The 27,185-nt window shown below is 34.2% G+C and overlaps 1 protein-coding gene across 1 annotated transcript in view; it reads right to left on the bottom strand.

Annotated features, from left to right (window-relative positions):
* The window catches only part of PROS1 (protein S), a 61,889-nt gene that overhangs the window by 24,872 nt on the left and 9,832 nt on the right, over nt 1-27,185 (bottom strand). The window contains exons 2-6 of the mRNA XM_010978515.3: nt 14,337-14,494; nt 11,611-11,635; nt 3,527-3,613; nt 1,596-1,718; nt 1,368-1,499 (exon numbers count right to left, since the gene is read on the bottom strand). Of these exons, the coding sequence (XP_010976817.2) occupies nt 1,368-1,499; nt 1,596-1,718; nt 3,527-3,613; nt 11,611-11,635; nt 14,337-14,494 (525 nt within the window). The remainder of the gene's footprint in view (nt 1-1,367; nt 1,500-1,595; nt 1,719-3,526; nt 3,614-11,610; nt 11,636-14,336; nt 14,495-27,185) is intronic.

Here is a 27,185-nt window from a genome sequence, read left to right as displayed (position 1 = left end):
AATGTAGAAGTATGAATGGGTACTATTTGCTAATGGAAAGCATATGGTATCCTGCGTGATGATGGTTTTCTATGATACTCTAACGATACTGATATTCTAAACACCTAACCTCAAACAGCCCTTCAGATAGGCAGGCAAGAAAGATACATAATCACAAATTGGATAATTGTTTAGAAGAAATTGTTAGTTAATGCAGTCCACTTTAGAGTCATTTAATTGCACTTTAAATAATATTATAGTAAACTATGCTTAACACTGCAGTGCAGTGGGGCACAAACCATTCCTTGAATCTGAATTCAATTTAAGGATTTACCAAAGAAGATACAAACAGAGATGAACAAGAAAACTTTACATTCTAACTTACTAAATTTTTCTACCTCTTTGCAAGAAGAGGAGGAATAGGGAGGAGGGGAAGAAAGAAAGAAACAGAAGAGGGGAAGGGAGAGAGAGAAGGAGGGAGGAAGGAAGGAAAGAAAGGGGGAAAGGAAGTAAGAAGGAAAGAAAAGAAGAAAAACTTGCTCCTAATTTGTAAAGGCAAAATTTAACTCCAGGCTGGAAAATTTCATTTTTAGTCACTCACACGCCTAGCACTTATATTTGAAGATTTAGTAATTCTTTAGAAGTTAAAATGGGGGTGGGGGAGTAGAGAAGTATTAAAAAAAAAAAAAAAAGGAAATATGCTAGTAAAATGACTTGTTAAAAAGCTAAACTGACAGGAATTATTTAAATCTGAAATTAAAAAAAAAAGTTATGACCAGTGATATGATCTAAAATGCATAAAGAGAAAGAAAACCAGGTCTTCATCTTTTATAAAACCACAACAGGAAATGAGCTGCAAGATGAAGGGTTGATATTGGAAATGAGAAAGGTATTTCTGACAAGGAAATATAAAATGTAACAGAAGAAGTTAAGGACTGTGATGGATTTCTTTATAAGCTATTTATCTTATTGGAATAAAAGAAATAATGTTATAGTGTCTGAAAGAAGGATAAACAATGACTTTGCAAAGACTGTAGTATGCAAGGACTTGCACTGAAACTTCACTTTATCACCATATAATGAAATTATTCATTAAAATGCATGCATGTGCATGTACACACACATACACACAATAAGAAAACAACAAAATACTCTATAAATAGTAATTATATAATAGGAAAACAATAAAATACTCTATAAAGACCCTATAAACAATAAACAAAAAAGCAGTCTCTTAGTATCACAGGCTTCAAGGTGAATAATAATGTGTTATTTATTATAAGCGCTTATAATCCAAGAGTTTTCCAAGAATTTCCTGGGGAAATTTCTCTAACTGAATTTTGCTCTCACCCAGTAAATACCATTGTATTCTACCTTCTTACTCTTACCTTTGCAGTCCTTTTTATTTGAAAGCATAACAAAACCACTTTTGCAGGAACAGTAGTAACTTCCAAGTGTATTATCACAAATCTGGCTGCAACCTCCATTTACGTTTGAAGGATCTTTGCATTCATTTATATCTAAAAAGGGGGAAATAAATTATCTTTAAAGTAATAAAGCTTCCAGAGAACTTTTCAGGAGGCCAGTCCAGATGAGCCTGGGTGTATCATACGTACCAAATTCACACTTCTCTCCTTGCCAACCTGATTTACAAATGCAAGTGAATGCAGCTTGGCCATCTTTGCAGATCAAATATCCATCTTCATTGCATGGCAGAGGATTACACTGATCTGGAATGGCTGAAGGAAATACACATCTATTTAATTTTTACCACACGCCATGGTGAACAGAATTATATGCCCAGGGGGAGCGGGGTGAGAAGGGAAAAACTGGGAGTTTGAGATTTGCAGATACTAACTGGTATATATAAAATAGATACACAAGTTTATACTGTATAGCACAGGGAAATATATTCAATATCTTGTAGTACCTTACATTGAAAAGAATATGAAAATGAATATACGTATATTCACGTATGACTGAAGAATTGTGCTATACTCCAGAATTTGACACAACATTGTAAACTGACTATACCTCAATAAAAAAAATTTTTAATCTTAAAAATTAAAAAAAAAAAAATTATATGCCCTTAATTGAAATCCTGCACACAAAGCTCACAATCAATGGGGGAAAAAAATTAAACTCCTTCCTTCAAATAATACCTTTTCTTTAAAAAAAAAAAAAAAGTGAATCCATCAGACAAGTCTTTATAATTATTTTCCAGAAGGGAACTACTTTTATATTTGCAAATACATAGCATTTTTTAACTGCAATTTGACATTCATATATACTACTTTGATCATTAAAACAATTCCATGAGTTAAGCAGAACAAATAAAACTACTCAGTGTTAATAGAAAAATTTGAGACTTCCAATTTGGGCTAACATAGAATAACAGGGACCGGATTTATTCTCCTGCCTCAAATAAATAGAGCTCTGCTCATATGGTTTTCAGACATTGGGCAACAGATAGCAGGATACTGTGATTCCTGGGGGAAGGACATTTTCTTCAAAAAATGTCACATTGCTTTATCACTGTCTTAAATGATACGCCCATTTGTTTCTTGACTTATTTGTGGTCTCTCTCCCCTCACTAGACACCGCACTGGTCCCTGGTTCCTGCGCATTTTCACACCTGTCTAACCTGCCTGGTCAACTCTACAAGTTCTTTCCATCCTCCCAATACATTCTTCTTTGCGTAAGTAAGCCAGAGGAAGTTTCTATTACTTGCAAAAGAATTTTTTTAAAACCTAGCTGAAGCCTAATTACTGAATTTTTCAAAAAATGTCCTCACAAAATTAAGTTTTTTGTAAAGTAGTAATACACTCAGTATTAGTTGAAATGACAGAAAACAGGCCAATCAGGAAAATATCAAACTATTTTTCTGGCCTTAGGTAAATTAAAAAAATTAAGTATGGATTAAATACACACATTCAGGCAAACTTTCACCTGTGTAGTTACACTCAACTTTAAATTATAGAAAATGCAGATAAATGAATTATGCCAATGCTGCATGTAAAATACTCACTGGACAAACATCTCAGTTTACAACTTGCAATTTCACTTTTTTTTCTCTGATTCTCAGTCGGGAAATTGATAAACTAGAGACAAACAACCTACCAGAATTAGCACTAGCCCTTATGTGAACTTCAGAGGGAAAAGGCTAATTTGACATCACAGTGTTTTCCACATTTATATCATTGATGCCAAAAGTCAGAATAAATGTGGCTCCACTTTCACCTGTTCGTCAACTGGAACATTTGGCCATAACTACATGATCAAGCGACAACAGCCAAAATAAAGCTGTTGGGAATAAAATTCTGAAGCCAGTGACCTAAAAGTTCAGCAAACAAGGAACACTGTTCAACTTAAATGTTAGGTGGCAGATTCATTTAAAAAAAAAAAAAAAAGCACCTCCTTGAGGGGCCTGTAGCCCTTCAAGGGCTCATTCCTTGATTTTTAAACATTAGTTCTATCTACATGGGTGTACTTTACTTGCAGATTTTTGTTTTGTTTTGTTGTTTAAGTTGATGGTAGAGGTGTTTACCATTGACACAGCTCCTTAGGTCAGGGTAGGCATTAGTTGAGAGAGGTACAGCAGTGAATAATCCAGCACGAAAAGAGCCAAGGCAACCTGTAAATACAAACAAATATAGTCTTCTTAGAGTAGACGTACTTATTGATCTGAAATCATGGCACAAATTATCCAAAGAGGCAGCCATTTTTGGAAAATGCAGTTTATCACAGATGGGTTCAAAGGCTCCTTTGAAGTTAGTGTGGTCATTAGTTTCCTATTGCTGCTGCGACAAATTGCCCCAATCTTAGTGGTTTAAAACAACGTAGATTTATTCTCTTACAGGTATAGGGATCAAAAGTCTAAAATTAAGGTGCTGGCAGGACTGCATTCCTTCTAGAGACTTCGTGGGAGAATTATTTCCTTGACTTTTTCGGCTGCTTGAGGCCAGCTACTGCATTCCTTGGCTCAGGGCCCTATCCTCGCATCACTCCCAACTCTTGCTTCATTGTCATTTAAACTACTACGGACTCTGATCTCCTGCCTCTCTTTTATAAGGGCATTTAAGGATCTGATGGGCCCACCCAGATAATCTAAGATAGTGTTCTCATCTCAAAACCCTTAAATTAATCTTCAAAAATAACATTGAAGTTAACATGCAGAGGTTCTGAAGATTAGAGCATGATCTTTGGGGAAGGTTATTTAGTCTAACATGGTGAGTTAGAATAATTTCCCATAGAAACAATACTTTCTATCACGGCAGTCTTTCTGGAGCCCAGAGAAACCTAAGCAGCCTTAGGTCTTGAGTATTCTTTCCCTGAATTCTTTTGTCCCTCTTCCTGAATCACCCACTCCCAGAATTAGCTTACTCTAGTGTGAACATTTCATTAGAATCCTCATTTGTAAGAAAACCTCACTTTGTACCTCTGGACAAATCTGACGGCCAAATTTTAAAAGCCCTTAAGCTGGAGATCCAGGTGAAATGCTCCCTGTGGTAATTAGAACCCCAGGCCAGACTACAAAGTAGGTTCAACCTTTAAAGCACAGTATGGCCTGGTCTATACTAATATATGTGATAATGTTTTTTTGGAAACCTGCATTTAGCATTACAGTGTGGAGAGCCAGCAGCATGGCCTTTCCACTTCTCTTTCTTGATGCACATCAGGAATGGATGAAGCTGGAGAGAATAAGCAGGAAGGGGAGAGCTGGAGAGAGACTGTTCCCGTTGTGGCCTGAAGCAGAAGCTCTCCTAAGAAATGGAATTAGAAATAGAAATTGGGGCCATCAGGGAGGAAAGCCAAGGAAAAGGCACTTTCAGGAGAGGATCCACTGGGCCAGGCAGAACATCCTAGAAAGAAATCTTGATTCTAGACTATGACTGTTCCTATACACACCCTTTATTTACTATTTTTCCCATTAGCCATATTAATGACCCGACTATCTGATTTATCACATGCTGTAGGGACCACTGTCCTATCTGCCTCGATTCGTCAACTCTAAAAAATAGTTCAAAAATAGTGCCACATAAACAACAAAGGTTGCATTGGGATTACAGTGCGGTCAGTTGAGTGAATTTTCCTTTCCTTCAAGAAACCATTTTAGATCCTCTCTGTCTATAAGTCACAAAAGAGCCATCACATAAAAGTCTGAAAGTTTGCTTGTTCTGACCTCTTGAATGGAAGGCTGAGTTAGTCATACTCCTCCTTTGGTGGTACATTATTATTATTGGTCTTTGAAAAGTCCATCACCTGCTGCTCTTAAAAATATATATTACTTTTAATCTCCATTTCCATTCCCATTCACCCCTTAGGCAACCATTCTAACTGGTTAAGATTTTTTTTTCCACTTGTATGTTCTCATAAAATACATATTTATAATTTTGTGTCCATGAATTTTCGTTTCTGTAAACAGCTTCGTATTATGTCACACTCTCTAATGTTTCTTTACTCAGCACTTTTTATGATTGTATTTATAATTCATCCATTCTGCTCACATAATTTATTGTTTCTAAGTGTTAAACACTACTCATGGCATGCAACCACTGGTTTTATAATCCTCCCTACACATGATAGACACTCATATTGCCTCTAACTTCCGACCTCTGCAAGTGGGGCTGCAAAAAATATCTTCTTGCATGTCTTGTTAGGACATGCATAAGAATTTCTTTGGAAACCCAGTGGTTTCCAGAATTGTGGCATCATTAGAAAGGCATGAACTTACCAGCTCTCCAGAGGCACATTCCCACCAGCAGAGCATAAGAATGTCTATATCTTGACTTCTTAACTGTTGCCATAATTGGCAATAAAGTAATATATTGTTTTTTGATTTCTAGTGAGATGGAGCATATCTTCATGTCATTTAAAAAACTAGGGGGTTTCTTCCTCTGAAAATTTTATTATTTTTTAACCATTTTTCTATTGGCACTTATTTATTGTTCATGTGGATTTACACACGTGTAAACCTTACAAATATCATCTCTCGTTCTTTTACTTGTTTCTTAAACGTATCTTTTATGTCTGTCTTTTAAAGGAAATTCTTAATTTTGCTGTAGTTAAATTTACCAATAATTTTACCTTATGGCTTGTTGCATTTGAAGTTTTTTCCCATGCCACTGATCACAAAGATATTCTCCCATGTTTTTTCCTTTAATTTCATAGTTTTACTTTAACATTTTTGTCTTTATTCCACCTAGAATTCACTTTATATTTGGTGGTAGTTAGAAGCCCAGATTTATTTTTCTGATTACAGTTGGCCAGTCTTCCCGACACCATCTTCTAAACAATTCACAGTGATTTGTGGTGTCATCTTTATCAAATATTAGGTTGCCATATATACATGGGTCTGTTTCTGAACCCCATTAAATTTATTAGTCTACATATTTTTCTGACAATATTACATGGTTTTCTTTCTATGGCTTTGTATAATTCATATTTTATGAGGTGTTTCCTCCTTTTGCTTTTTTAAGGTTTATTTAGGCATTTGTGGACTTTTATAACCTGATTTAAATATAAACTTGAACTTACTGAATTCCTAAAAAAAAAAATCAGTTAGAATTTTTAATGGCATTGCTCTGAATATATAGATTAATTTGAGGAGAAATGATCTTCTTTCGTATTCAATTCAGTTCAATTCAAGGCCATGAAATGTCTGTCTATGATTCAGTTCATTTTTTATATCCTTAATTTGAGTTTTCAAGTTTTCTCTATAGAGGTATTATGCATTCTTGAGATATTTCCAGATATTTTATGGGACTTGCTACCATTGTGAATAGTATCATCTTTTCATTCCCTACTGAAACTTGTTTATGTAAAAATCCACTACCAATTTATATAGGGTAGTCTTAGAATTATCTAAAATCTCTTATGTGTTCTAATATTTTGTCTATGGATTCTATTTTTTCTAGGTATATCGTCATTTTATTTACAAATAATGATGGTCATATATTTTGTACCATGATCTATACAAATCTTACTTATTTTTCTTTCCCCATTGCATTGGCTGTAACCTCTAGTGTGCCTTTTCTTGTTCTCAATCATAAAGAGACTATAAAGTTTATCCATGAAGTATAATGTTTACTGTAGGTTTTCTTCTTTTTTTCTTCCTTTCTTTTTTCTTCTTCCTTCCTTCCTTCCTTCCTCCTTCTCTCTCTCTCTTTCTTTTGTGTGTATATTGTTAGAGTGACCATACATGTCTATTTGCCCAGAAAAGTTTTATTTTATTCTGTTTCACTTGTCAATTATCTAGTGGAGTACTGGTCATAGACAAAGTATCAAAATTTAGAAGAAAAATTGTATGGTTATTCTATACATACTTTACCATGTTCAGAATGTCCTCTTAAAGTTTGCCAAAAGTTTTTATCATAATTGAGTGTTGAATTTTATCAACTGCTTTTTCTGTATGAATAGTAATAATATACTATTTATCTGGAGAATTACATTAATATATTTTCTGATGTTAAATAATCTTTGAATATCTGGAATAAGTCCTACTTTATCATGATATACTATTTTTAATATTCTTAGATTAGATTGAATATAATTTTACTTAGAATTAATATATGTAATTTTTTTTTTCTCATGTTGTCCTTCTCTGGTTTTGGAATTAAGATTATATCAGCCTTAAAATAAGCTCACATTATATAATCTCTTTCTACTTTCTGTGGTAATTTTATAAGAGAATTTAACAGCTTCTTTAAATTTGGAAGAACTCATTTGCAAAATATTTGGGTCTGAAATTGAGGGGAGATATGGAGATGTTTTAGTTTATTTAGTACTTATTTGTATAACTAAGTTCTCTATTTCTACCTGTGAAATTATAGATGTTTTATATTTTTCTAGGAATGTATCCATTTTAACAAGCTTCCAAATATATTTTGGTGTAGATTTTTGTAATATTCTATGACTATCTTTTGTAATACTTTATGATTATATTTTATTCTATAATTTGTATGATTATAAATCCAATCCATGTTGAGGTTATCGTATTTCCTTCTTTTATTCTACACTTTGTGTTTTGGCATTCCTCTTTCCCTTTTTTCCTTTTCCTTGATTATTCTTGCCAGAAGTCAGTCTAACTTACTATTTCAAAGAGTGAGATTTTCTTTTGTTAACTCTCTATTTTCCATTTATTTCTATCCCTATTTTTGTTATTTCCTTATTTTTGTTACTCAGGGTTTGCTCTGTTGTACTTTTAAAAATCTGCTTGATGAATGCTCAGGTCATTTTTTAAATACTCCAATCTGTCCTCTTACAGCTGCCTCAGCAGTCAGCGCCCCAGATCCCTACACACACACACACACACACTACGTCAAGCCAGCCATCAGTCTCACATGGATTTCTCGCATTTCTTGATGTTTTCATTTTACTTTGTTATTACTAGTGCCTGGAATGCTATTGTTTCTCTTGAGATGATTTTAAGAGAAGTCAGCAATCTGGGCTAACCCACCAATTTGGCAAGAACTAGAAACTAAAAACTATTTCTGATGTTTACTTTTTGGCTCAGAATTTATCATTCTTCTCAAATTCTTTTTCCCCCATTAATTTAATCATCTGTTCTACTGGGTGATATTTTAAAGGCCTAGATAGATGGTGGAGTTATTTATTCTATTTTCTAAGGAAAAGAACACAACTTAAGAACTTATCTTTATATTATGAAACCCAAAGTATTTCTGTCCAAATTCCATGGGTGCAGTACATGAAATACATGGATAGACTACAGTGCTTTCTGAAAGCCCTTACAACTCTAAATCTAAATGCTGTCTAAAAAGTATGAGTTAGTGTTAGTGGTCTAATTTTTTGGGTGACCTTATCTCACTGCAGGGAGCTCCCAGCATGACCTGTGGTAATTAGTAAAATTACTGTTAGGCTTTCCAAAGACAGGATTATAAACCGGTCTTTGTTTTTTTTCCCCCCCAATTAGGGTGATTGGTCTACAGAATACACACATCAAATGACAAAAACGTTTAACTTCACTGGAGCATTTCTTTTCTGTTTTCATCATTGGAATTCATCACATATGCTTATAACTAAATAAAGACCAAAATATAACATGTGAATCACAAAATAAATTGTAATAAAACTGTATTTTTGTTTCACTATATACATTGATCAAATAATAATACTTTATATTTGAAGAAAGTTCTACATAGTGAAAAAAAAATCTATCCACATACATGTACTTATTTGGTATTACCAACAGCTCTGCAGTTAGAAAATACAGTTATAGCATAACTTAAATACAGAACCTGAGAAGTTAAATAAGTTGTTTAACCTGATGCAGTAGAAATTTTTAGGTTTGAAACTAGAGCCCACATCCTACTACCTTTTTTTTAGGACTTGACTTTTCTATCATGCTACCAAATAAGATAGACAAAGAAAAGAGAAAGTTGAGTAGAGACAGAGAGAAAGTTGATAAGAATAGAAAGAGAAAAAGAAAAATAGTTTATCTACCTTCTCCAAAACACATAATGTATTAAAAGGTTATTTATCTTTATCCAAAGGTACTCTGTGATCAAAGGTACGTTATCTTCCAGAGTGTTAATGCCTGCAAAAACACACCCACATTACATGGACCTAAGAAACAAGGATTAATACTACATTTTTAATGTAAGCTGTAATTTTTAACAGGAAAATATTGTCTATTTTAATTATAAAATATTAGAATTCTTACCTAAAGTGGAGAGACTGAAATAGTATTGATATTTTATCTTTTCTTCATTTTAATAGTATAAACTCTTATTTCTGCTTTGGAAAGTGAGGAGTCAAAGTACACCTTTACAAAAGAAGAAATGTTTTTTATGGATGTATACCTATATTCCAATGCCCTCTTAAGATATGGCAGCTATAAGTTTTAGAAAAACTTGTTGAATTTTCTATCTAGACATATAAATAATAACACTACACAGTTTTTATGGTGTCCTCTTTGCAAACGTAAATGAAACTGCTTAAGTCTGTTATTAGCAGCTAGAAAAGGGAAGGGAAGGAAAGAAAAGAAAATGGGATTAGAGCAGAAATCATGGGAAAAATTAAGAGATTAGCATGACATATTTTACTAAATGCTTTGAAAGCATTACCTCATTTTATTTCTTGGTAGAAAATTATTAGGTAAATTGTTACTATCCATTTGACAAATGGGAAAACTATAGCTCTTAAACGTTAAATAATTTTAAGATCTTGCAGGGGATAGAGGATGGATTGGAATTAATAAAAAGAATTGTAATAAGTCAACTGTAAAACACCCAGCAGCCCAAGAACAGAAATAGGTCATGCTATGGAATTCTAAAGAGAGATACTACAGAAACAATGTCCTGCAGTTGATGAAAGTGTGAAGTGAGAGGCAGTGTATTGTAGCTGGGTCTCCTTGGCTCAGGAAGTGACAGCCAAGATTCACACCACCACGGACACTCAAAATACAGAAAAGCAACCACTTTAGGAACTATGAAAAAGAGAACCTGGTTCTGAGAGGGTCTTCTACCCAATGATGTTGCGTTCTTATCTTGTTAACTGTCCTGAAGGGTAAATATATGCACATACCATCAATTCAGTGCAAGGCTCCCTAGGAAAATGGGAAAGGTATAAATATTCCTCTATCTAATAATGGTCTCTGGAATTTCTGCATGGGTATTCAGGAACAAAACAAAAATAAACAAAATGTAACACCCTAAACTATAATAAAGCCCTCCGTTTCCTCATATTTCAAGACAAATGAGGGTTTAATGGAAACAGTTATTTGCTAAATTATATTAACAATGTTAAGCTGCATACTTATTAATATGAATCAGATTACACTTCTATTTTTTTTTTCAAGGAAGATTTACTTTTCACTTCTGCAGGCCTTGGAGTCTCATGTTGGCTGGCTTGTGAGTAGGGTAGGAAGATAGATGCACAGATAGGGAAAATTCTGAGCTAAAGGAGGAGGAAGACTTCACCTCTTTGGGCTGGACCTAAGAGAATCTCATCAAATTAAATTCCACTTTCATTTTTTGGAAATGCTGACAAGTCTCCCCTCAAAAATATTAATAAAATGTTTTTTCTATTTGCTTAAACCAAACTGAAGACTTTTATCTTTAACTGACATTTAGTTGAAATCATCTAATCTCTCTGGGTATGGAAATACTACCTCATTCCTTGAGCGTCCAGAACTGTATCCAAAACCAAAACATGGGTGGAGTATTGCAGGAAATGATACAATGATGTTGCAAAGTGGGAAGTTGTTAATGATTTCCATCAATATTTAAATAATTATTTATGTCATAAGCTCTGAAGAGTATAGAGATCTTTCCTTTCATTGAAAGATAACCCTTGAAAACTCAAGTGCTTACAGACAACGTTCTGGTACCTAAATATAACATTGCATCAGCTCAGTGACTTTTTATGAGAAAGACAAGAGAATGAAAATGACTAAAATTCAAAATGTTATACAGCAATTAAAAGGACCATTCCAAATTTGTCTATATATCTTTAAATTAAAGGATAGAAAACGCATATAGAATGAGATCTTATTCCCAAGGCTAATGAAATTGTACTGGATGGAATACATATGGGTGGAGGGTTGGACTCGATCATAGTTAAGTTTTCTTCCATTTCTAAGATTACAGAATTGAGATTCTTTGAACTTACCTAAATATTTTGGATAAAAATATTCCTAGAAAGAAAGAAAAAAAAATCTTAGCAAACCTAAATTTCACTATAGAGTTAAAAGTTAATTTAAAAATGTTTTTGCATTAAAGATGCAAACAAATTACACATAACAGTCTTTTTCACATTACAATAGAGCATTTTTCTCTAGTAAAATATTTATCTGGAGTAGACAGCTAATAACATTAAGCCAGTAAGATGCTTAGACTTAAAGCAATATTGATCAATTAAATCACATTTCAAAAGCTTCTAATCTGAAAACAGGTTCCTTTGAAGATGTTGAATGTGATCATAAATGCCCCCGTTTTGTAAATCCTTTCATTTTTTCCATGATTACTAGATGCCTATTTGGTACATTTCACATCATGCTGATTACACATATCAGATTCAATGTTGAATAACAGTAATACAATTTGAGTTTAAGTGGACATTTATCTTTCAGCATCTTGTGTACATGTAATCCCTTACTTATAAATTGGTTATGTATCAAGAATTTGTCTGTGAATCAGTAATTCGGACTATGGCATGCACTTTACCAAAAGGAGAAAAATGTTAAAAATGATTTCTGATGGTAAGGGCCCCAGGCTGGTTCACAAAAGCCTTCTCAAGCCATAATTGATCCAATGTGCAGCATTAATAACACAAGAATTTCTCATGAGAAAACAGTGTTTCTCCCCCAAACAGCCTCAAGTACAGAACATACCTCCATCCAGGACAGAGTTAAAGCCCTCACTCCTTCCTCCTCTCACATATAAACCTACACAACACTTTTCTACTAGTTTATAAGGATATGCTCTCCCTCTAAGCAACTGAGACAGCAGTGTTGTCATCTGCAGAACAAAGGCCATGAGGATAAGCAATGATGAATGGGTTCAAAGGAGATAATGTAATAGGGAAAGGAATATATCAGGGACAACGTGGGGAGAAGCAATAGGGTGGTGATGGGGAATGTGTACCAGGGTATGAGGGATGTGGACAGGGAGTGTTTGGGGAAGATAGAAAGTGAGAAGCAATAACAAATGTCTTTTTCTTTCCTTTCATTTCTCCCACTTCTTCCTTACTCTCTCTGTCTCCTCTTTCTTGTCTGTCAATAACACCATTGCCAGAAGAGTGGAGGGGAGGAAACATGTAAACGAGTTTCTTTCTCCATTCTTTTCCCTCTCTCCACGTGTCTTCTGCCTCACTCCCCATTTGCTGTTCAGAGGCTAAGCTATGAGAACATATCTATAGGGTCAGAAACACATGCCAAATATTTATGAGTGATACATTAATATGAAATCTTGGGCATTCAGGCTTGCCTTGACATATTCCAGCAAAACAAAACAAAAGTTAGAGTGCGTGGGATAGAGAACGGGCAGAAGAATGGCAGACTGTTACTACTCATTGAAAGGGGAAGCAGATATATTGAGGTTTATTATATAGTTCTCTCTACTTAGGGATATGTTTTCAATTTCTGTAATAAAAAGAACTGTGTGTGTATATATATGTGTGTGTATCTGTTTCCTACACAATAAGAGTACATTGTTATATTGTGTGGAATAAAATATTTTTGTCTTGTCAATTGCTTATCCACAGAAAGCAACAAAACTAAGAGGAGCATTTTGATTTAATCCTGGAGCGTATTAAAAATGAATCTTTGGGTACCTTGGGAAAAATTCCCTTTGAACCTATTACAGTAGGTGGAGGTAAGAGGACTAAAGGGCAGTCCCAGAGAATGCAAGTTAGTACTGTCTTGGACACGTTCTCTAACTAGAAACAAGTGGCTCCGACTTGTTTCTCATCTAGTCTCAGGGTCTCAGGAGCCGTGGCAGAGATAAAGGGGGTACTTTGTATACATTTTCTCCCTCATTTCCTTTTAGTTCTATAGTTTATCTCGGGAAAAAGCATCTGCAGTAATCCTGAAAGTTATCAAACTTGAATTCTCAAGGCACCCTCACCCTAACTCTTAGAGGCACTATTGATATTCCTGCTACATGCAGGACATGTTAGAGAACATCCTTCTTTAGGAAAATTAGGGGACTAAAGATCAGATCTAGGGCTCCCATATTTCTGTATGATATTTAGGGGTCTTTAGGATTATATTTTTCTAGGCTAACTTGGAAAAATGTATACACTGAAAATATAAATTCTAACCCCAGGGATTATTGATGAAGTTAAGGTGGGCTCAGAAAACTTTCCAAGGGTTTATGGAATAAAGTAAAAATATCCTCAGGGAACACTGTGCTGTAATGAATTCTTCAGTAAGCATTCACTGAGTAGCTGTTATGTACCAAGCTCTGGGTTAGAGACCCTGTTTTCTAAAGCTTGGATGAAAACGCCAATGGAGAGATTTAATGAAGTCTAGTGGTAACAATGCAGTCTCACACACACACACTCAAGATGCCTTGCCTTCACCCAATACTACAAAATTCTGGTTGGGAGAAAGTAGTTACAAACTATGAGGTTCCTACTATTTGCGATCAGTAGACATAACTGAATTATAGTTTGGTCAGAGCACACTGCTTTTGGCAAATAGTGTTTCTCTAACAAGTCAACTTTCCTTTGAAGGTACTTCCCCCTGAAAAGCTTCAGTGGTTACGTGCAGAAGGTGACATACACAATCATTAACTTTAAAAAGGAACACAAGGGAAAACAGATTCAAGTCGAAACGTCCCGTCTATAGTTGTATGTTGAGGTAAGCTAACTTACCAGTTTTCATGAATTCTTACCGTTTCAGGGTCATTTTCAAAGACCTCCCTGGCTTCTTCTTTGTTGCACAGCTCTTCAATGCATTCTCTTTCAAGATTACCCTTTTTCGTTTCTTCAAGCATAGAATTTGCACGGCGTTTCCTAACCAGGACTTGCGAAGCATGTTGCTTTGACAAAACTGAAAAAAAAAAAAAAAAAAAACTTTACATGGACAAATCTTTCATTTCTCCACCTAAAATATTTTATTAAACAATGAGAATTTAAACCATGTTCTGCCATAAATTGCATGACACTTAAAGTCAGTAGGGTTGAATTGAGGGAAAAATGCAGATTCACAGCACTTTGGTTAACAACTCAAAGAGCATTTGGTATGCAGCTCCAGCACTGTCTAACGATCTACATAAATTATTCAAATGTATGCTTGAAGTCAAACATACCAGATGATAATTTAATGTTTACCTCATTATAACTACATTGGAAAAAACAGCGTGCTGAAATGACTGTCAAAAGTCATGGCTACATCATCTTTAAAGCTAGGGTAACAAACTTTCTCAGTTTAAACGGAAAACTTGTGTAATCTCTGCGGAGACAGAGAAATGTAGGAATACAGTCCTATCAGCTATTTGAAAGACACTCAGCCTAAAACATTTGGTTATCTACACAAAAGGAAATAAAAATCCATGGCAATCAGAAGACCTTATGCAAAGCATAAGATACAGAAAGCAAAGAGAAAAAAATTGGTAACTTGGACTACATAAAAAATTTTAAGCTGTTGACCAAAATTAACAGAACAAAGTTCAACATCAAGCAACAGAGTGGAGGAAAATATTTGCTTCATATAGAATAGAAAAAATTACATCCAGAATTTATATAAGCAACTTTTGCAAATTAAAGAAAAAATAATATAATAATAAGCCAATTGATATAGGAAGGTGTGCATGGTTGAACACAAAATAATTTAAATAATAAAAATAAAATATAAACAAAATCATGTAAACATCACTATAGAAAAAAATTAAAATAGCCAAGAAACACATGAAAAGACCTTCAATACAAATTTTTTTAAATGATTGGATTTTTGCCTATTAGATTTGCAAAAATTTAAAAGACTAAACATATTAAGTATTGGTAAGTACAAGGGGAAACAAGTATTCTTGTACAATGGTGGTGGGAATATACTGATGGGTTTACATCTAAAGGTAATTTGGTAGTATCTGAAAATTAAATGTACATATACTCTTCAACAATTCTACTTCTATGTATGTCCTACAGATATTCATGTGTCCCGGAAAATTATGTATAGAATGTTTGCTGAAAGATTGTTTATATTATCAAAAAATTAGAGATGACCTAAATAACTATCAAGGGAATGAAAAAATTATATAATACAACTGTACTGTGGAATAATATGCAGCTATTAAAAAGGAGAAAGATACCCTTACACTGAAGATCTCCAAGGTATATTATTAAATTAAAATTGCAAATTGTAGATGTCATACCTATAGCATAATTCTGTACATATCAGCCACACTTGTAGATATGTAAAAATCATGTGGATAAATTCATAGAAGAGAGCTTGGAAAGATATCCAAGCTACTACCTGCAATTATATTTGAAGAAAATCATGAAGACTATGAAGTTTGGGCTTTATTATTTTAGTATGTGAGTAGAACATTGCTTTTTAATGAAAAATGTTTATATCACAAGTAAAATCTACAAATACATTTTTTAATCCTTATTTTAACCACAAATGGTTTTTTCACTAAGAAAATAAGCAAGCAATATAAACAGCTACATTTATTTTTCTCTTACTTCTCTTATAACCCAGTAAATAATAAGAAATAGATAAATAAAAGTTGAAAAGAGAATGAAGAAAAAGAAAAGCAAAAGGACTAATTAATCAGTACTCACTATAATTATTAGTTGAATAATTGAACATCTTTAAAGGGTGAATGAGGTAATGTTACTTTATTTTTCTTACTTGCCAAAACAGGAGTTTAAATGTGATGATTAACTAACTAAAGTGTTTGAGTTACATTTTTAAACCTGTTTCTCACCATCTTTATCACTTCCCAAGATCAAGATTAAATCAAGGCTGTCTGTGTCTAAAGGATGCTATTCTATAAGCATGCTACCTGCCAAGTGTATTGCTGACTGATAAATGGCAGGGCAATCAACAAGAGTCTGACATCACCAATTATCTCATTAACTTGAAGTAGTTTTAAGCACGCTACCTGATAATAAATATGAAAAAGAAATTACGTGGTTGTGTAGTGGACAAGTTTGGTATCTTACTGTCCTTTATAAAATAAACCCATCGGTCTAACAGAGTGTGCTTTCCAAAGTGTCCACTATTCCTTGTCAAAAAGATATAAACATGACATCACAGATCCAAACTAAGAACTACAGAACTGTAGGGTAAGACAAACAAATGGTTAGAAGTGTTTTTATCAGCTGGCTCAAAGTCTTTCTGCCCAAAAATATCTACCCTGCTGGCATACAGGAATGTTTAAGAAGTTCCATTAATTATCATAATAATAATCATGGCACATAAGCATGTAAATGTTGTTTTTTCATTATCTCCTATTAATCCTACTCACAACTGGTTCTAAGTAGACAGTAATTTTTCCATTCTATACATGAACAAACTAAAACTCAGAGAAGTTGAGTTTAATTTCACCAATTCACACAACTGACAAGAGTCAATCAAGCCTGCCCCCAAAATCGTTTCTCTTTTTGCATTACCACATTGTTTCTAACCATTTGTTTCACTTCTTTAGATTAAAAAGTTTTTCAAGAAAGTCCTTGCTAAAACCCAACTATGTTGCTTGAAAAGTGTTACATCCAGATTCAAAATTTTAGGTTATAATGTTATAATGTTTAGTTATGAGCCTTTCAAGATTAGAAATATGACTGAATCTGCTTGATTTTTTTAAACTTATCTGAGTCATTCCTTCTTCAAAATAGTGACTATAGAAATTGAACAATTAGGTCAATAACAACCACTGTGCAGACATTAATTATAATTCTTTTTTGAAATTATCTTCACAGCCTTCATATATTCCCTTTAATATTTTCTGTGGGAGGAAACCTTTTTTTTTTTAGCATTAATTTTTAGCATTAACTTGATTGTAAAGTAAATTACTGTTGTTGGTGCTTCATTTAAGTGCCTGTAATAAGGATAGTGGGGACAGCATCAACTCCACTTAAAGGAAAATTCCCCCACCATTCAATTGAGTTAGACCTTGGTTAACGGTTAATAAAAAATTTTAAAAGCCCCTTTCCCACTTAGTTGTCCAAGCTTGCTACCCTCCATTCAGGAAGTTCAGGACCACAGATCTGCAGGTTGTCCAAAACGGATCAGTCTGATGGAGGAGGTCCAATCTTTATGACAGTTCATTCTCTGAACCTCTTCCGTTCTACTCTTTTGTCCTTTGCAAAGATGGTTCTCACATTTTTCCTTCCAAAAGCTCACAGCTTATCTCTTTTTTAATTCTCCTTTGGCCTTATTTGGCATCCCAAGAATGAAAAACTGTCCCTAAAAAAACATATTTGAAAAGAGAATCTTGGGCTAGCATTTGTTTTGGCAGAGTGCTTGAATCTTTGTTTCTTCCTCAGTGTGGGACGAGGTCAGGGAAAATAGCATTCAATATACAAACAGAACAGTTAGATAACACATTATGATATAATTGTGACTCTTATGTCCCAACGGTTAAAATGGCATATTCTGCCTAATCAAAGACTGATAAAAATAGAATTGCATGTAATATTGAAAAACTTTTAGTTAATAATGATGAGAAAACATATGGCCAGATATTAAAAATTTTATTTTAAATAATTTCCTATTAACTAAGTGTAAAACCTTTCATTTTTTACCATAAATATTTCTACCACAGATGATTTACAGTTGAGAAGAGGTATTAAAATGGGAAGATTGCAAGGACTAAGATAAACCCAAAGACAGATTTTTAATTAGGCATTCATCAGCCTACACAGTTACTACCAACATAAAAACTTATGTTAGCCTTCAGAAATAAATGCTATATCTGTATGTATGTTATACTTCAATTTTAAAAAAAGTTTATTTTTTTTAAAAGAGAGCTAATATACTTGGTTTTCTCTAAATTTCAAATTTTGTTTTATATTGAGGACTACATTGTTGACTAACTGATTCTTCTCATATTATTATATTAAGACTTAGAAACATGTTTTAAAAAAGTATTCTGTAAAGGTGAACTATGCCCCTGTCTTAATAGGCTGATGAGAATAATAATAATAATAAATAGGCTGATGAGAAATAATTTAAGAGAATCAAAGATCATAAGAGGTAGGTCTCGATTGTGTTTAACTCTGGGAAAGAAAAAGAGGGAATAATCTGCGAATTACATGTTGCACATATAAAGGTGAGTTCTAAAACTTTTGATTAGAAGGGGCGAGGGAAGGGTTGGCATTTATTTAGAAGTAGGAAAGCCACTAGTGGCATTAAAAAATGTGACCATTGATCCCCATTCTGGAACAAATCAATGAATGAGTAGGGAAACAATGTCTGAACTGTTTAGCCACAACAGAAATGAAATGGACTTCTCCTAACTTGAAGATTTAATTGTAACTAATTTACAGCCCCTAGTCTAAGGGGAAAAAAAAAAGAGTAAATCACTGCCAATCCTCCCCAACATTAAACCTTTGCTTTAGCCATAGACAGAGAAAGCAGCACATTTTAGCTATTCCTTCCAAAATAACAAATACTTCTATCCAAAAGAAAGAACAAGCAGCTTATTATTCAGAAACAAAAACAAAAACAAAAAGCAAAACACTAAAAACTACTTCTGTTATTTCATTTGCTTGCTTTTGGTAAAGTGATAAATCAAGGTACCCCATTTGAAGGAACTCAGGGTTCAGATTTTGTCAAGGTATGAAGATGAATTTTCTATAGCCCTCTCTTTTCTTCTCTAGACCACTACACTGCTATACTTTCTGAGGCTACAGTGGGAGGTCTCTTTTTAGAATGTGCAGCGGGATCATCACATAATCAGTTTGCTTTGTTTTTAATCTCCTACACTTTAGGACACCAAAACACCATCTGATTTGATGTCACATACGAAGAGGTTACAGCACAGTATATGTTTTGTTTTTGTTCTATTTGACCTATTTTGTTAGGGTGGCATCAATTAATATTATTAGTTCACTGGCCTGTGTCTGTCTTTATGTTTGGAAAAGCAAAAGGCAATAATGAGAGAGCTGGCCTAATTCTGCAATTCCCCACTTCCTGCAACATCTTCCAGATCTCCCCAATAAGCAAGTCTGAAGTGTGCTTAGAGGCTTAGAAAGACTAGCTCTCAATGGCTTGCTTCCTTTTTGATTCTTATGATTCTTATGATTCTTATTATTATTATTATTATTATTATTATTATTATTATTATTATTATTATTATTATTATCATCATCATCATCATTATTATTTTACTGAAGTATAGCCAACTACTATGTGTCAATTTCTAGTGTACAGCATAATGTCCCAGTCATGTATATATATATACATATATTCATTTTCATATTCTTTTTCATTAAAGGTTGTTATAAGGTATTGAATATAGTCTTCTGTGCTACACAGAAGAAATCTGTTTTTTATCTATCTTTATATATAGTGGTTAACATTTGCAAATCTTGTGTTGATTTTTAAATTTTTTCCTTAACAGAGGTACTGGGGATTAAACCCAAGACCTCATGCACACCAAGCACGTGCTCTCCCACTGAGCTCTATCTCCTACCCCCAACATTTGCAAATCTTAAAACTCTCAAATTTATCCCTTCTTACCCCCTTCCCCCCAGGTAACCATAAGATTGTTTACTATGACTGCAATTCTGTTTCTGTTTTGTAGATGAGTTCATTAGTGTCCTTTTTTCTTTTTCCCCCAAATTCCACATATGAGTGATATCATATGGTATTTTCCTTTCTCTTCCTGGCTTACTTCACTTAGAATGACCATCCCCAGGTCCATAGGATATTATTATTTCTAAGTGCTAAGGTGGAAATGAGATTATTTGAAATATTGGTAAAGCATCAAGTAGGTATTTATAGTTCAATACAATTCCTACCAGCTTTTCAGAACTCCCTGTTGACTTTCTGAAAGGATATAAGACACAGTCTAAATAACAAAGGAGTAAAATACTAACTTATTAAGAAAAGGAGGGAAAATAATTGAGATAAGGAGTCAAGGAAAAGAAGGAAAATAAAACAGGTAATAAGGAAAGGTGCATTTAGTACACAGAAACTCAGGCCAACTTAAAAAAAAAAGGTAAAAACAAAGTAAACAAACAAACAAACAAAAAAACATAACTCTCCCCAAAGGAAACTCTTTTACACTGTTGGTGGGAATGTAAATTGTTTCTACCACTATGGAAAACAGTATGGAGGTTCATTAAAAAAAAAAAAAAAAACCTGAAAATAGAGCTACCATATGATCCAGCAATTCTATTCCTGAGTGTATATCAAGAAAAAAAATGAAAACTCTAATTCAAAAAGATACATTCACCCCAATGTTCATAGCAGCACTATTTACAATAGCCATAACATGGAAGCAGCCCAAGTGCCCATTAATAGGTGACTGGATTAAGAAGATGTGGTATATATCCACAATGGAATATTATGCAGCCACAAAAAGAATGAAATATTGCAATCGGCAGCAACATGGATGAACCTAGAGAATGTCAGACAGAGAAAGACAAATACTATATGATATCACTTACAAGTGGAATCTAAAAAAGGATACAAATGAATCTATGTACAAGACAGAAACAGATTTACAGACATAGAAAACAAACTTATGGTTACCAAAGTGGGTGGGAGGACAAATTAGGAGTATGGAATTAACAGATACAAACTAGTATACATAAAATAGATAAGCAACTGAATAGCACAAGGAATTATACCCAATATCTTATAATAACCCATAATGGAATATAATCTGCAAAAAAACCAAATCATTATGCTGTACACCTGAAACTAACACAATATTGTAAATTAACTGTATTTCAATTTAAAAAAAGAATAGGGGGGGAAAAAAACTACCTCTCCCCTTCCATCATAGCAGAAAAAAATTAAACATTTATATTCTATTTGATGAGGAATTACGGACTGAATGTTTGTTCTGCACCCTCCCCCGCTCCCAGCAAATTCATATGCTGAAGCAGTAATCCACAGTGGGGCTGTTTTTGGAGATGGGGCCTCTAAGAAAATAACTAAGGTTGAATGAGGTCATAAGGGTGGGACCCTGATCCCATAGGATTAGTGTCCTTATAAGAAGAGATACTAGAGAGGTTATTCTCTTTCTCTCCCTGCACGTACATATGAACCAAGGGAAGGTCAGGTGAAGACACAGCAAGAAAGCAAGATCTGCCAGCCAGGAGGGGAGCCGTGACTAGAACCTGAATTGGCCAGAATCTTGATCTTGGACACTCCAGCCGCCGGAACCGTGAAAAAAACAAATTTTTCTGGTTTAAGCCATGTAGTCTGTGGCGTTTTGTTAGAGCAGGGCAAACAGACTAATACATAAGGCAAGGAAGCTAGTGACTGTTGCTAGTTGCTCTTTAAAGACATGGAAAGTGGCGTTTATGCTGATGCTGTCAGATAGCATTTATCTAATCTCTCTCCAAGATGGTATAAAAGTGATGAGAAGAAAAAAAAATTTTTTAAAAAGGATAACAACAGTTGAGAGAATGGAAAAGGTCATTGTTAAGAGAAGTGATTTTAACAAATTCTCCAGGCTGGAAAAGTGATGAAAACCTGTTGATGAATAAAACAAAGGCAAGAAAGCCTTGATCCAAAATGCATACACAGAAGTACAAGGCAAATAAGGACCTTTTTGCTGTTTGGAAATAAGAGGTCTCAGAAAGACTGCAATACAGCATTAGCAGGAGAGTGGGAGAAAGGCAACTAGGACCAGGAGGATTAATTTGAAAGTCCAGCGATGATGCACAGTACTGGTTTTCCAGGTCCCTGGTTTCCCAGTACATCCCAAAGTACATGAAGCAGAACACTCATAGTGGGCCCAACAAACATATTATATAAATGAATCAACTAATGAGTGTACATGGAGCTACCTGCTAACTCTTCCATTTAGAAGAAAGACTAGCAGGAAACCAGATCGATACCTATAACAGCAGAAGAAACCCACACAAATCTACTAAAACCAACCTGATATTGTTGCTTAAATATGAAGAGGCAACCAAGAATCATGAGAAATATGGAGGAAAAAATTAACAGCTACCAGCAGCATGAAAAAGAAAACTGACAAAGGGGAAAAAAAAAGTAATTCAGAGAAGATAACTTTAAGAAACGTTTTATAGCCCAATGAGTATCTTCATAGTGCCTTAAGATAATACATCCATGAAAGAAGGGGATGAAAGTTAAACCAAAGAAAAAAAAATACTTCAAGAAATTTACAATATGATTTTCAATAATAAAAGGTTGAAAGAAAAAGTTAAAGAAATCTCCTGGAATACAGAGCAAAATTCAGAAACAAGTCAAAGTCATAAAGGATCATTTCTGGAGGAGTTCTAGAAAGAAAACAAGATGTGGAGGAAAGAAATTATCATAAAAGTAGAAAAATTTTCAGAGCTGATGAGAAAGACTAGTCTTCATGTAAACAGAGTCTACTGAGTGCCAAATAAAATGAGTGAATAAAAAGCAAATTTAGACATAGCATGACACAAGTTTAAAATACCTAGCAGCAGAGAAGCTCTAGAATCAATTGATAGTAAGAATGGCCATCAGATTAATGGTACAACTCCATTAGAATCACAAAGCAATTGGAGTCTCTCTCTCCTTCCACTTACAGAAGAGGCAATGATTTTAGTCTTTAAAATAAAACCTGAAAACTAGGGAGATACTGCTTGGGACGGATCCATGTGTGTCATTAAGATGACAAAGAGCAGAAATTCCAGTCACTCCAACCTTGTCCCAGTTACAATTTAGGAGAAAGTGGGTAAAGCAACTAGAAAGACTTATTTTCTATAAGTAATGCCCTTACCTTGACAATCTGCCCTCCCCCAGTTCCCACACAGGCTCCTAAAGAGAAGCCTGGCTATTGACACAACTGCCTACTTACTTACATGGAATTAATGAGTTTCCCCAAAGGACCATACTATTAGAAAAGCAGACCTAAACAACCACAGAGGAATCCTATGCCATACACCTAGCCTATCTAATCAACTTGGAGCTGTCTTCAAAAAATATGAAACAACAGCCAAAGATCACCAGATATTCATATAAAATTAATAGTATGAAAGAGGAACATACAGATCCCAAACAAAATAGTGGTAATTGAAGATACAGAAGATAACTTTAAAAAATTTGTAACTAATATCCTAAATAAATTGAGAAGATCAGGCATCCATAAAACAAAAGTAGGCTGCTATGAAAAAGGAGAAGTAGAGAACTAAAATATGATTTTAAAGGAAAAAAATTAATGTATTAACTGAAAAATAGAATGGACTACTCCCCCCCATGCCAAAATTGTCAGCTCTTTTTTATCCCTATTGCATTGACAAAGATTTAAAAAGAAGTTAGTAGCCAATGCTGGCAAAGATGAAAGCAATTAGGCACTCTTAAAATGTCTACTTTTATAAGCAGATTTCCAGGGACAAATCTCACAATGTGTCTTTAAAATCTCCATAAGAGGCACACTCTTTGGATATTCAGCTAACAATTCTATTTCTAGGAAATTAACCTGAGGAAATGAACATGGACATATGTAAAGAAGTATATATGAATATATTCATCACAGTATTATGGATATAGGCAAGATATTGGAAAAAATGTAAGTGTCAAAAATACGGTTTTGGTTAAATATTATGACTACATGATGGAAAATTATGAATCTATTTTAAAGTATGACATATATTTTAATTTATTGATATGAAAAAATCATCATATTTAGGTGAAATATCAAGTCATAAGTAATATGTAGAGCACAGCTCCATTCTGTATTTATATATTTTAATTTCCAAGAATGTATGGATACAGACAAAGGAGCTTAGAAGAATATAAAACAAAATGTTACACTGGTTTCTGGCTAGTAAAACTATGAATGCATTTTTTTTTAGCACATATCTGTTTTCAAAAATTAGATTATATCAAGCATGGATTATTTGAATGGTTTAACAATGTTAGTGAGACAGTAGGATACAGCTAGTAGTTTAAACTGGAGAATGATGTCCAATGAGGCGAGAAGGTCAAAATGGAACCCTGGGACTCTCTAACATTTAAGGACAATCAGAGATCATCAAAACAGTAAAAGCAGAATTAGTAATACGTATGTAGAGAAAGAAAATTTGAAGACATGCTTATAGACATGAAAGGAGGTCAATTTCAAAAGGTTAAGTTTCCATCACACCAGTCAGAATGACCATCATCAAAAAGTCTACAAATAATAAATGCTAAAGAAGTTGTGAAGGGAACCCTTCCTTACTGTTAGTGGGAATGCAAATTGGTGCAGCTACTATGGAGAAAAGTATAGAGGGTCCTTAACAAACTAAAAACAGTTACCACATGATCCAGCAATCCCACTCCTGGGCACATCCAGAAAAGATGAAAACTCTGATTTGAAAAGATACATGCATACCAATTTTCACAGCAGTACTATTTACAATAGCTAAGACACTGAAGCAATGTAGTGTCCATCAACAGAGGAATAGATAAAGAAGATGGTCATATGTGCACGCGTGCGCGCGCGCGCGCACACACACACACACACACACACACACACACACACACAGGAATATTACTCTGCCAAGAAAAAATGAAATAATGCCATTTGCAGCAACATGGATTGACCTAGAGATTATCATATTAAATGAAGTAAGTCAGACAGAGAAAGACAAATACCATATATCACTTATATGTGGAATCTAAAAGAATGATACAAACGAATTTATTTACAATACAGAAAGAGACTCACAGACATAGAAAACAAACTTATGGTTACCAAAGGGGAAAGGTGGGGGAGGGATAAATTAGTAGTTTGGGATTAACAGATACCCAAGGTCCTATTGTATAGTGCAGGAAACTATATTCAATATCTTGTAATAACCTATCATGGAAAAGAATCTGAAAACGAACATATACATATATACATGTAACTGAGTCACTATACTATACACCAGAAACTAACACAACATTGTAAATCAACTATATTCACTTAAAAAAAAAAAGATGCTTCAACAGTATCAAATGTTGCAGAGAAGTTATTAATAATAATTACTATTATTTAGGATGAGAGTTAAAATGTATCCAGTCAGTTTAATAATAGGATCACCATTAAAATTCTCAGACACTAATACCAGTGGGAGAGTGAAAAGAGAGGAAATAGAGACCCCTAGAATAAACTATTTCTTCAAGAAGATCAAATGAGAATAGGGGGGAGGGTAACAGCTCAGTGGTAGAGTTGGTTCAATCCCCAGTACTCCACTAGAAAAAAAAAAAATCAAATGATAATAGAAAGAGAAAGAGAGTGGGTAATAACTTTACACAGAAGCAGAGCAAAGCTAACATTTCCCTAAAGTCAGGAAGGTGCATCACAGAATAGCTGTGAGATTCAAGGACAAAATGCCAAATATGCTATTTTGAAAGATACAAAAGTAACATATAATTGCAGGAAGTTAAAATTTTACTATTTTATGAATATTTTAAAGCCAGTGTTCTTGAATATGTCCTTTTAAAGTCCATTCCAAAAAATGGATATGAAGGCTAATAAGGATCATGTTAATGATGGTAACGTCCCAGATCCAGTGAAAGCTGGTTCCTATAACCTCACTCAGAATCTACCTAGATGAATTATCCTTATTTCACTTCCTCTCAAGCCTCAAGAATTCAATTTCTGTATTTAGAACAATGTAATATAAATAAACCTCTTAAATAAAAGGGTTATTCCCCATGCTAGAGCTAGTAACAGTTAATTTATTATTGTATCATTAAAAAAAAACTGCAACTTTAAAAAATTAAAGCAACTTTTGCAGTTTAAAGTTGAGTTTTAGAAACACCAGTTCCTAAGGTCCTCTGTCCACCTCACATCTAATAATTTCTTACCAGAGACCTTCCCCACAGCTGCGTTCTCGTGCTGTGGGTCTCAGCCTCTTTGCTCCCTTCTCTGACATCCTCTCCCCTTCTCTCTCCCTGGCTGCCATCCACTGCCACCCCACCCACTTTCTGTTCACTTCTTACAGAATCATTTCTCTATCTTCTGCGCTGTGGCCTGATAGACCAGAATGACTCGGGCTTTAACTGTGTGTAGAAGTTACCTGAGGGTCTTGTTAAAATACAAATTCTGGATCAGTAGGTCTGGGGTGGGGTCAAAGATATTTCATTTCTAATAAACTCCCGGGCAATGCTGCGGCTGGTCCATGGACTACACTTGATTAGCAGAACTACAGACCACGTTCTCAGGACTTGACTTTCTAAATCTAAAGCCATTTTTCAAGGCAATTTCTAAAATAATAACAGTTCTCACCACAGGAATAATTTCAAGATCCAATGTTATCATACTTTTTTTTCACCCTACCACATTAATAGCCAACTCAATGTCATTATCCTAAGTCCCCAGCGGGTCTACTAGCAGGCATAGTTAATTATACCCACTCTCTAAATTTTATTCAGAGTTAAAAGAACCTCACGCTCCGTAAAATATATTACCAAAGGTTAAATAGGTAATAGGTATTTGCACCTCTCTCAAAGGAATAAATAGTAATCTTAACCTTAGACAAAAAAATCTGTAACAGGAACAATGCTGACCAAATATTCCATGTGCTTCCTTGGGCTGGGGCTATTTAAGTTAAAAGCAAGTGTGTTTTGTCACTTCCGTGCTAAGACAGTT

Source organism: Camelus dromedarius, chromosome 2, assembly GCF_036321535.1.
Source record: "Camelus dromedarius isolate mCamDro1 chromosome 2, mCamDro1.pat, whole genome shotgun sequence".
NCBI lineage: Eukaryota > Metazoa > Chordata > Mammalia > Artiodactyla > Camelidae > Camelus > Camelus dromedarius.
This window is presented reverse-complemented; position numbering and strand designations above follow the sequence as displayed.